Here is a 12,560-nt window from a genome sequence, read left to right as displayed (position 1 = left end):
TATCAGTGACATTTACACAGCAATCAGTGCATTATTATAGCTCTGATCGCTGTATCAAAAGTGTCCGATCTGTCCACTGCAATGTCGCAGTACCACTAAAAATCGCAGATCGCCGCCATTACTAGTAAAAAAAAAATCATAAATCTTTGTAGACACTATGGCCTGGATTCACATACATCGGCGCATATTTATGCTGGCGTAGCGTATCTAATATACGCTACGCCGACGTAGCGCAGAGGCAAGCACCGAATTGACAAAGCACTTGCCTCCAAAACTGCGCTGGGTTCCCTTGGCGTAGGTGGAAGTGGGCGTGAGCCATGCTAATGAGGCGTGACCCCATGCAAATGATGGCCCGAGCGCAATAAAGATACGAATAACGAACGGCACATGCGCCGTCCCGTGGACGCATCCCAGTGCGCATGCTCAGAATCACATCGGAACTACTCCCTAAGATACCTACGACCTGAACGTAACCTACGCCCAGCCCTGTTCACGTACTACGTAAACGACGTAAAATACGACGGCTGTGTTCCCTGGTCCATACCTTAGCATGAGTTGCGCCTCATATATGGGGAATAACTTTACGCCGGACGACTTACGCAAACCGCGTATATTATGCGCTGGGCGCAAGTACGTTCGTGAATCGGCGTATCTCCCTCATTTGCATAGAAAATTAATGGGAGTGGCAAATGAGCCCGGCGTAAATATGCGCCCACGATACGACGGCGTAGGCAAGTTACGTTGGTCGTAGGCGTATTTAGTTTTGTGGGCACGGCGCACAGATACGACGGCGCATATTTACACTTACGCGGCATATCTCAAGATACGTCGGCGTAAGTGCTTTGTGAATCCGGGCCTATAACTTTTGCGCAATCCAATCAATATATGCTTATTGTGATCTTTTTTTGTAAAAATATGTAGAAGAATACATATTGGCCTAAACTGATGAAGATTTTTTTTTTTAAAACATTTTTGGGGATATTTATTATAGCAAAAGGTAAAAAAAAAATATATATATATATATATATTTATTTTTTCTCCAAAATTTTCGCTCTTTTTTTTGTTTAGAGCGCAAAAAAGTGTGTGTGTGTGTGTTGGGGGGAGGGGGGGGGGGGGGTTGGGAAGGACACAAATTTAGTTTGGGTACAGCTTTGCATGACCGCACAATTACCAGTTAATGTGGTTGTAAACCCAACCACACAACTTGCACCTACAGGTGAGCCTAGATTAAGGCTTACCTATAGGTGCAAGAAATATCTCCTTAACCAACACGGTTAAGGAGATATTTTCACAAAAACAGGCACCGATGTCTACGGCGCGCATCGTGCTGTTTTTGTGAATGGCATTATTGGGGTTAATGCTGTGTTTTCGTGCATGCGCGGGACATCATCGCCGCTCTGGCCAATCACAGCGCCGGAGCGGCGATAACAGGAAGTAGCTACGAGGGGACATGGCGGTGGACGGGACCAAGGAGGACTTCGATCACAGGTAAGTGCCACATAATGAGCTGGTATGCTGCGCATACTAGCTCATCATGCCTTTCTCTTGCAGGTATTTTTTTTTTTAATTGGTGAGAAGGGTTTACTTCCTCTTTAAAGCGACGCAGTGCCAAATTGTAAAAAGTGCTCTGGTCAGGAAGGGGGTAAAATCTTCCGGGGGTGAAGCAGTTAAACATAAATAGGTGGATTCACAGAGAGTTAGGCCGGCGTATCAGTAGATACGCCGACCTAACTCGGAATCTGCGCCGACCTAAGTTTAAGTGTATTCTCAAACTGAGATACACTTAAACCTAGCTAAGATACGACGGCTCTCGCCGTCCTATCTTGGGGTGCAATATTTAGGCTGGCCGCTAGGTGGCGCTTCCATTGAGTTTGGCGTAGAATATGTAAATCACTAGATACGCCTATTCACGAACGTACGTCCGCCCGTCGCAGTAAAGATACGCCGTTTACGTAAGACATAGGCCGCCTAAAGATAAACATGCCCCCTAGGTGGCGTAGCCAATGTTAAGTATGGCCGTCGTTCCCGCGTCGAAATGTGAAAATTTTACGTCGTTTGCGTAAGTCGTCCGTGAATAGGGCTGGACGTAATTTACGTCCACGTCTAAACCAATACGTCCTTGCGGCGTACTTTGCCGCAATGCACACTGGGATATGTACACGGACGGCGTAAAAAACGTCAATCACGTCAGGTCACCCCCCCATTAACATAAAACACACCCCCTCAGGCCCCATACACACGAGAGGATCCATCCGCTGAAAAATCTCAGCGGATCGGTTTCAGCGGATAGATCCCCTGGTGTGTACGTTCCAGCGGAACGCAGATATATCCGCAGATATTTCCGATTTCCAGCAGATAAAAATTTGTAGACATGTCTACAAATCTATCCGCTGGAATCGGCACCAGCGGATCGATCTGGTGGTCTGTACAGACTCACCGGATCGATCCGTCCGAACCCGTCCCTCGCATGCGTCGTAATGATTCGACGCATCCGTGGATATCCTTATATGACTGCGTTGCGCACGTCGCCGCGTCATCAGCGCGGCGACGGCGCGACACGTCACCGCGATGGGAATTCGGCGCGGATTTCAATCCGATGGTGTGTACACTCCATCGGATTAAAATCCGCAGAGGATTTATCCGCGGATACGGTCCGGCGGACCGTATCCGCGGATAAATCCTATCGTGTGTATGGGGCCTCAGTCTAATTTGAATTAGGTGCGCTTACACCGGCCGCATTTACGCTACGCCGCCGTAACTTAGCAGGCAAGTACTTTGTGAATACAGTACTTGCCTAGCTAACTTACGGCGGCGTAGTGTAAATACGATACGCCGCCGCAAAGATGCGGCGGGATACTTGAATCCAGCTAAAAATAATAAATGCATTACCTGACCTCTAAACAAATAAGAAAACTGTCTATTTCTATCTGCCTGTATCTCAGATTCGATCATTGGAAAGTCGCATACCCTTTGATGGGGTGAACAATGAAGACTTGTGCAAACTGGAATGATCTGTAGTCCATGCAATATTCTACAAAATACTTTTCGATTTCTTACCTGACCGTCACAAAGATCAATCAAAGGTGCTTTCTCCCTTCCTGCTCGGTTCAGCTTGCTCTGGAACAGCTTCCCATCAAAGTAAATCCAGGGACAGCAGTGCTCCCAAGGGACAGGCTGGCCGCAGGCGTCGTTGGCAAATAGTGCGGTATCCACTCCACTCATGAAGAGCGCTGCCAGCTGCACACCCCGAGTATCCAGTTTATCAATCTGGCCAATGAAAACAAGTCAAGCATTTATAAGTCACTTACACGATATATTTGTAGAAAAATCTTTAAAGTGGATGTAAAGCCGCTCTCATCCTTTCTAAACTACTGCCATAGTGCTGATCTATAAGGATATAGATGCCTCCTGCATGTATCCTTACCTGTCAAATGTCTGTTATAAGAACTGAAAAACTGCAGATTCTGTGGGTGGGTCTGTTGTCTGGAGCTCGGTGGGTGGAGTCGTGATGTCAGTAGACTCTCCGCCCACCTCTACACTCCCCTTACACTAAATTCTGCTATGATCACTAACATCCAGAAAAGTAACCTTCAGAAAAGGAGTGGGGGTGGGAATTAAAAAAAATAATGCCTGTCTCCAGGCATGTGCATGAGATATGTAAATAACCTGTCACTCACAGCAAGGGGGAAGAACGGACAAAAGTTCTCTCCTGTTTGTCCGTTTATCTCACAAAAAAAAAAAGAAAAGAGGATTGCTCAGAGCTGTGATTTATATGGAGACCTCTCAGTAACAACGATAACATAAAATTAAAGTACCATCATCCTAGACATAAGTTTGAATAGAGATAGGGTTCATTGGGACCCCAGAGGCCCAAAAAAGCCAGGGAGGTAAGTAGGGGCGGGGGGACTGTATCGGTACTAGGTAGGTAAGTTAAACAGGAGAGTGTAGTAAAAGTAAAAAAGGATTCCATTTATTGAAAGTAACATCAAAAAATGGGAAATACACAATTTTTAAACCCTCAGATTAGGGTTCCATACCATCTCGATGATGTGTTGGCTGGTCGTATAATCGTTCTGTTTTACATTACTACTGATGTATTTTTAAAAATTGTGTATTTCCCATTTTTTTATGTTACTTTCAATAAATTGAATCCTTTTTTACTTTTACTACACTCTCCTGTTTAACTTACCTACCTAGTACCGATATAGTCCCCCGCCCCTACTTACCTCCCTGGCTTTTTTGGGCCTCTGGGGTCCCAATAAACCCTATGGGCCAGATTCTCAAAAGACATACGCCGGCGTATCGCCTGATACATAGAATCAGTTACGCATAGATAACCATTAGATCCGACAGGCGTAAGGCTCTTACGCTGTCGGATCTTAAATGCATTTTTTTTTTTCGCCGCTAGGTGTCGCCAACGTCGTTTTCCCGATCGAGTATGCAAATTAGCAAAATACGCGAATTCCCGAACGTACGCCCGACTGACGCAGTGAAGTTACGACGTTTACGTAAGATTTGCGACGCGTAAAGTTGCCCCTGGGTATATGAGGCGCAGTCAATGTTAAGTATGGCCGTCGTTCCCGCGTCGAAATTTGAAAATTTACATTGTTTGCGTCAGGGCTGTGGAGTCGATAGATAAATGTTCCGACTCCTCAGTTTTATGTACTTCCGACTCCGACTCCTCTGTATTAATATGTGAATGTATTTTATACATTCCTTGAGGGAAAGAAACGCAACCTACCACAGGACTACTGGCTGGGCATGCATTGGTCTTTATTCTTACAGTAGAGAAGTCATTAATTATAACTTTTTGTGAATTGGGACATTTAAACTTGCTTTTTTTTTTTTATTCCAATCTAAATTTAGTAGGAGTCGGAGTCGGTGCATTGTTTGCCGACTCCGACTCCAGGTACCCAAAATTTCCCCCGACTCCGACTCCACAGCCCTGGTTTGCGTAAGTCGTCCGTGAATGGCGCTGGACGCCATTTACGTTAACGCCGAAACCAATGACGTCCTTGCGACGTCATTTAGCACAATGCACGTCGGGAAATTTAAGGGACGACGCATGCGCAGTACGTTCGGCGCGGGAACGCGCCTAATTAAAATGATCCACGCCCCCTAGCCGGATCATTTGTATTAGGCGGGCTTGCGCCGGAGGATTTACGTTAAGCCGCCGCAACTTTACAGGCAAGTGCTTTGTGAATCCAGCACTTGCCCGTAAAACTTGCGGCGGCGTAACGTAAATGTGATACGTTACGCCGCCGCAGATTTGCGCGACTATACGTGAATCTGGCCCTATCTCTATTCAAACCATTGCTCAGCGCTGCATTAACTCTGTGTGACAAGACTGGGCACAGATCATAGAAAATCTTTTACTCTACATTGTGACAGCAAAAAAAAATAAAAAATCGGGTTTACATCCACTTTAATGTAGAAGATATGATAAAAGTGACCCTACCTTGAGCTCCTGTAGCTGGTCGGGCTCATACAGTTGTGCAGATACAGCCTGTGCTAGAAATGAATCCAGCTCATGCCGAAATAATATTCTCCCTCCGGGCCACTGCATCATATACCTGAAAACAAAGAGCAGGTGGTGACTCCTCGCCCTCCGGGAGGAATAATGGACATTTTACCCTATAGACTCGCTGACTCTTCTCACCGAAGCACACAGCACATGAGGAGGAGATGTGTGGGCACATTAGCTGGGTTCAGCATGCTGGGCGTGTCCGACTTCATACAGGCCAGGAACGCTCTCATTCGCCGGTTTTTGTCTTCTACAGCTTTGCCAAGCCACAGTTTCTTTAAATTAGGACAAGTCCATTCTCTGAAGGTCAAGGCCGATACCAGCTCTGGGGTCTGAGGTGACTTCCCTTTATAGGCAGACCACTCTTTAATTATCACTGGCGGAACTGCAAAGGCAAAAATCACAGAAAAATGAGGTTGTCGTCGTCAGTAAAGGGAGAATAAACCTGTCCTGCCTTCCCATATTAGTGCAGATATAGCTGGTGGAATGGCCACAAGTTGTCCACATGGGACTGTAATAGTTCAGATGCAATACAAGAAGAAATGTTGTACTCAACGCCAACATTTTCAGAAATCCCCACACACTTAAAGTGGAGTTCCACCCAAAAGTGGAACTTCCGCTTAACCCACTCCTCGCCCCCTTACATGCCAAGTTTTTTTGGGGGCTCCAGGAGGAGTGGGACTTCCTGTCCCACTTCCTCCTTCCGCTGAGGGGCTGCTAAGGCGAATAGGCTAATTGCCTTTTGGCAGCCCCTCCCTGCAGGCGATCGCCTGGGACACGTGACAGGTCCCAGGCAATCGCCTGTCCAATCGGATGGCACAGCGCCACTCGCACATGCGCAGTGGGTGCCCGGCCGTGAAGCCAAAAGCTGTCACGGCCGGGTGCCCACACTTAGAATGAAGACACTGGAGAGGGGGGAGAGGAGCGGAGCCCCGGCTGGCACGTCGCTGGAACGTGGAGCAGGTGAGTGTATGTTTATTAAAAGCCAGCAGCTATGCTTTCTGTAGCTGCTGACTTTTTTTTAAAAATGACTGTAACACCCCTTTAAAGCGGAGTTCCACCCAAAAATGAACGGGGGGTTCCGGTGTCATATTTGCCACCTTTCAGGGGGGAGGGGGGTGCAGATACCTGTCAAAGACAGGTATTTGCACCCACATTCGGGCATAGACTCCAGTGGGAGTCACACCACTCCCCCCCACCCCACACAGCTGTCTCCTGGGAAACACACTGGTCCCAGGAGAGAGCGAGGACCAGTGAGGGCTCGCCGTGCGACTCGCGCAGTAGGGAACCGGGCAGTGAAGCCGCAACTCTTCACTTCCCGATTCCCTCACCGAGGATGGCGGCGGGGGCAGCCAAGAGATGAGCAATTGCTTGGCCTCGGCTGTCAACATCGCGGGCACCCTGGACAGGTAAAGGCGGCCATACACGGTTCGAATTTCTAAAGAATTTTCTTTCGAAAATCGTATCAAAGAATGTTCGGACTAATTTCGCACCGTTAGTGGGCTGCAGCAACAGCCGATTTTCGTGCGGCAAACAAATTTGAGAAATCCGACATGTTGGAAATTTTTTGGAAAAACGAACGATTTTCTGATCAATGATGGGAGAATCGTGCGAGAAATGTAATAAAAAAAAAACCGCGCATGTGCAAGAAAAGAATATTCCCGGAGATAAACGAATATTCCCGGAGAGAAACGAATATTCCCCCGGAGAGAAACGAATATTTCCGGAGAGAAAAGAATATTCCTGGAGAGAAACGAATATTCCCCCGGAGAGAAACGAATATTCCCCCGGAGAGAAACGAATATTCCCCCGGAGAGAAACGAATATTCCCGGAGAGAAACGAATATTCCCGGAGAGAAAAGAATATTCCCGGAGAGAAACGAATATTTCCGGAGAGAAAAGAATATTCCTGGAGAGAAACGAATATTCCCGGAGAGAAAAGAATATTCCCGGAGAGAAAAGAATATTCCTGGAGAGAAACGAATATTCCTGGAGAGAAACGAATATTCCCGGAGAGAAAAGAATATTCCTGGAGAGAAACGAATATTCCCGGAGAGAAAAGAATATTCCTGGAGAGAAACGAATATTCCCCCGGAGAGAAACGAATATTTCCGGAGAGAAAAGAATATTCCCAGAGAGAAAAGAATATTCCTGGAGAGAAACGAATATTCCCGGAGAGAAACGAATATTTCCGGCAACATGAATATTTTGTCGGCCGAATTTCGAAAATCAATGGTGGCATCATCGGATCACAAAAAAAAACGAACTTTCTGATTTTGAAAAGAAAATTCGTTCGAAATTCGACCGTGTATGGCCTGCTTAAGTGTCCATTTTTTTTAAAAGTCAGCAGCTGCAGTATTTGTAGCTGCTGGCTTTAAAAAAAATAAAAATTTGGGTGGACCTCCGCTTTAAGATACCAATATCTGGGATACCAATGTCTTTAAAATCTTCCAGACCTAACTAATGGAAATAACCAAAATCTAGGCACATTTGAAAGCTGAATTCTTATTTTGCTTGCCAAAGAAAGTTTTTTTTTCAAAACATATGCCAGTGCAACTCCACAGATAATTTTGAAATACAGTCAACGTTCTGATTATTAACCACTCTCCCAGACTGCAAGGTGTATATTGTAGTATACAAGTGGTGTTCCCGGGATTGTGGCCGTTTTGATGTTGAATTATAAAAGCAGCGAGCGGTGTTCTGTCACATTAGCAAACGTGTGAGATCAGCAGGCGTACCGCTGCTTTTAAAATTCAACATCCAAACAGCGTCACGGACTTCTAAATACTGTATTTGAGGATATAAGCTCAGTTTAGTGGTAAAAAATAAGTGTGAAATGCAGGATTTCGGTGGGTGTAAAAAAGATGTCCATTTGGCGACTTCAGACCTGTAGGCTTAGGCCCCGTACACACGACCGAACATGTCTGCTGAAAACGGTCCGGCAGCCCGTTTTCATCGTACATGTTTGCTCGTCTGTACGTACGAGGCCTTAGTGTGGGCGAGTGCGGGGTGTACCAAGATGGCCACGACTGAACGTCACTTCCGCTACGAAATCTGACGGAACACAATCCCTATCAGAATAGTCCGTCCTGCCTCCCCCCACATGCATACAATGCAGCCTTGATTCCCAAGAGCCTGTCCACACAATGTGGGGTACTTCTGTGCCAGCGTCACCAATGACTCTTGGGTCTAGGGTCACACTGTGCCCCTTTTGGGCATAGGGTGACTGATAACTGATAATTCATGTATTGCAGGAGATCTGGACATATTACAGGTGATTTCATGCTGATAATTCATGTATTGCAGGAGATCTGGACATATTACAGGTGATTTCATGCTGATAATTCATGTATTGCAGGAGATCTGGACATATTACAGGTGATTTCATTCTGACCCCCAACCGGTCAATAAGAGTGTCTCCTTCAATGCTAATACTGTTTTGTGTAAAAAGTCTATTGATGATAGAGGTGTTGTGCGTTAGCAGTCTAAAGGTCAGATGTCTCCTTTCAGGGGTAGGGAATTAGCATGTCAATTATGTTTAGTAAAGGAATGTGTATTATGCAGGTGAATCACTTATTGGCGGAGACGGGGCGTCTGGGGGATGACTAATAATTAACTCAACTGAACGTCATTATCTAAAAGAAGGTGTATTGAAGCCCCATTGTGAGATGTGTGGGTGGAGTGTGTCTTTGTTCCTTTGATTACTATAACATGCTTGAACTGTATACAAGAAAGCTGAGGAACCATTAAAGTCATTCATACATTTTGAAACCAGAGAACAGAGCTGTGCATGTCTCGTTCATTCTGGGGAATGGAATGGATCGTGTCTGATGTCTGTCGGACAAGCTGTCGTGGGTTGATGGAATGGGAATATCGTAAACGGTGGTGACCGTTACAGGGTTTATTGTGACAATGCATTTCTACAGTTTGAAGAGAGCCCCCTCCCCCAACCATGACAGTTGTACTGTACTGTATGTAATTTGGCAACGACAAATAAATAATTTAAGACAACTCGGCAACTAAGCAGAAAGACTGACAGCAAAACAGACACACAAACACACACATATCCTTAGGAAGATTAGGTTTCAGATAAGTCTGCTTGGTAGAAGAAAGGACTTATAGGGCCAGATCCACATACATGTAGATCAGCGCAGCGTATCAGAGATACACTACGCCGCCGTACCTTACCTGGCGCATTTTCGAATCCTCAGCGAGTTCACGCCGTAAGTTACGGCGGCGTAGTGTATTTCTGGCGGCGTATTTCAAATTGGGCGGGTTTCATTTAAATGAAGTGCGTCCCCGCGCCGAATGAAATGCACATGCGTCATTGCTAAATTTCCCGCCGTGCATTGCGCTAAATGACGTCGCAACTACGTAATTTTTTTAACTTAGACGTGAGTTACGTCCATCCCTATTCACGGACGACTTACGCAAAAAAAAAAATTCAAATTTCGACGCGGGAACGACGGCCATACTTAACATGGCAATTCTATACGCCGAAAAAAAACAGCTTTAACTATACGCCGGAAAAAGCCGACTACAGACAACGTTAGAAAATGCGATGGCCGCGTGTACGTTCGTGGATCGTCGTAAATCGCTAATTTGCATACCCGACGCGGAAAACGCCACCCAGCGGACGCCGAAGTATTGCATCTTACACCTGTCGGATCTAACCCAGAAGCCGTCGTATCTTGTTTCGAGGATTCAAACCAAAGATACGACGCGGGAAATTTGAAAGTACGCCGGCGTATCAGTAGATACGCCGGCGTACTTCGTCTGTGGATCTGGCCCATAGGGACTAAGAGAAAAGGAAACTAGCTGAGACAGGAAACTAACAAGACATAAAAAAATTCTGTATTGTTTTTTTGACACAACTGTTTCAATGTTCTCAGAACGGTGTAATCCCAGAATACACACAACACATAAAAAAAAAAACCAAAACAACTACATCAATTAAAAAAAAAACATAACAATTCCCTTACCATCCACTGGCAGACGCCTGCGCAAGGCTAGCCGCTCAAGCCGCCTCTGAGTCTCAGCCAGGCTGAATAAGACTCCGTATACATATTGGCGTGCTGGGCGGAAAAGAATGGTGGAAGGGGGGAGATCAGTGTTGCATTCATCCTCTATGCACACTGGCAATTTAATCTCACCCTATGGGAAGAAGAGAAAGCCAGATAAAGGTAAGCTGTGTAGACCACCTTCAGTAACAGGACGTGCCATAGACGTGCAGATTTCTCATCAGGAATGAAGACAGTAAGAGATCGGCTCGTCTTCAGCCTAACAAACAATGTGGACTGTCTATGGACTCCATGTAATTGCTGGAAATGCATATTATTGCTTAAAGCGGGAGTTCACCCGAAATTTTTTTTTTAACATTAGATTGAGGCTCATTTTGTGAAGGGGAATCGGGTGTTTTTTTTTTTAAATCGAAGCAGTACTTACCGTTTTAGAGAGCGATCTTCTCCGCCGCTTCCGGGTATGGTCTTCGGGACTGGGCGTTCCTATTTGATTGACAGGCTTCCGACGGTCGCATACATCGCGTCACGAGTAGCCGAAAGAAGCCGAACGTCGGTGCGGCTCTATACGGCGCCTGCGCACCGACGTTTTCCGCTACTTTCGGAAAATCGTGACGCGATGTATGCGACCGTCGGAAGCCTGTCAATCAAATAGGAACGCCCAGTCCCGCAGCCCATACCCGGAAGCGGCGGAGAAGATCGCTCTCTAAAACGGTAAAACACCCGATTCCCCTTCACAAAATGAGCATCAATCTAATGTTAAAAATGAACTTTTTGGGTGAACTCCCGCTTTAAAAGTCAAACTGCTGCAATTAAACTGGTTGCATTGTTCACAAATATCATTTGCTCAGCCTTAGTGGCTGCACATGGAAACCTATAAATATACAGTATAGTCCTGAATGGGGTTGGATTGTTTATAAGGGGAAGGTGTTGTCCTTTATTTAATGTGCAAACTTGCACTGGTATATATATGACGGGTGGAATTACTATAGAAATGCTTTAGTTTTCTTTTATACTATTGTGCAGCACAAACCTTTGTGAGGACATGGTAGATGTACGGGTACATTAGACCCCGTCGGTGTCTGTGCTCTGCTACTCGTAATACTTCAGGAGCCACGGGAGGTAAAGGTGGCGTGGTGATATCCATGTGGTTTCTGGTCGCCATGGATAGCAGGGATGGAATCTGGGATTCATTTTGCTGGGATTCTCCAGATCCTGACTGGTGGCCCCAGTTCTGAGTCATTTTCTCTCCGGTAGATTCCTCCCAATTAGTCTTGTGCTGTCTTGCCTCTGTGACATGACTGTATGATGGAGAGAAAAGAAAAAAAGTCAGATACCACCAAGCAAGGAAACACGGGGGCCCAAACAGCCAACCTTACAGCCCCCCCCCCCCCCCCCAATAACATAGCTTACTATGCTTCAAGGGGTTGTAAACCCTCAAGGTTTTTCACCTTAACCACTTAAGGACCGGACCAATATGCTGCCTAAAGACCCAAGGGGTTTTTACAGTTCGGGACTGCGTCGCTTTAACAGACAATTGCGCGCTCGTGCAACGTGGCTCCCAAACAAAATTGGTGTCCTTTTTTCCACACAAATAGAGCTTTCTATTGGCGGTATTTGATCACCTCTGCGGTTTTTATTTTTTGCGCTATAAACAAAAATAGAGTGACAATTTAAAAAAAAAAACAATATTTTTTACTTTTTGCTATAATAAATATCCCCCAAAAACATATATAACATTTTTTTTCTCAGTTTAGGCCGATACGTATTCTTCTACCTATTTTTGGTAAAAAAAAATGCAATAAGCGTTTATCGATTGGTTTGCGCAAAATTTATAGCGTTTACAAAATAGGGGATAGTTTTATTGCATTTTAATTTTTTTTTATTTTTTTTACTACTAATGGCGGCGATCAGCGATTTTTTTCGTGACTGCGACATTATGGCGGACACTTCGGACAATTTTGACACATTTTTGGGACCATTGTCATTTTCACAGCAATAAATGCATTTAAATTGCA

General features: G+C 45.5%; 1 protein-coding gene across 2 annotated transcripts in view; it reads right to left on the bottom strand.

The window, feature by feature from the left end:
* The window catches only part of FAM120C (family with sequence similarity 120C), a 74,612-nt gene that overhangs the window by 18,568 nt on the left and 43,484 nt on the right, over positions 1–12,560 (bottom strand). For both annotated transcript variants that reach the window (XM_040322869.1, XM_040322868.1), the window contains exons 8-12: positions 11,576–11,843; positions 10,507–10,678; positions 5,660–5,909; positions 5,459–5,573; positions 3,058–3,267 (exon numbers count right to left, since the gene is read on the bottom strand). In XM_040322869.1, the coding sequence (XP_040178803.1) occupies positions 3,058–3,267; positions 5,459–5,573; positions 5,660–5,909; positions 10,507–10,678; positions 11,576–11,843 (1,015 nt within the window). The remainder of the gene's footprint in view (positions 1–3,057; positions 3,268–5,458; positions 5,574–5,659; positions 5,910–10,506; positions 10,679–11,575; positions 11,844–12,560) is intronic.

Source organism: Rana temporaria, chromosome 9 (assembly GCF_905171775.1).
Source record: "Rana temporaria chromosome 9, aRanTem1.1, whole genome shotgun sequence".
NCBI lineage: Eukaryota > Metazoa > Chordata > Amphibia > Anura > Ranidae > Rana > Rana temporaria.
Note: the sequence above shows the minus strand (reverse complement) of the source record. Positions and strands in the feature narration are given on the sequence as shown.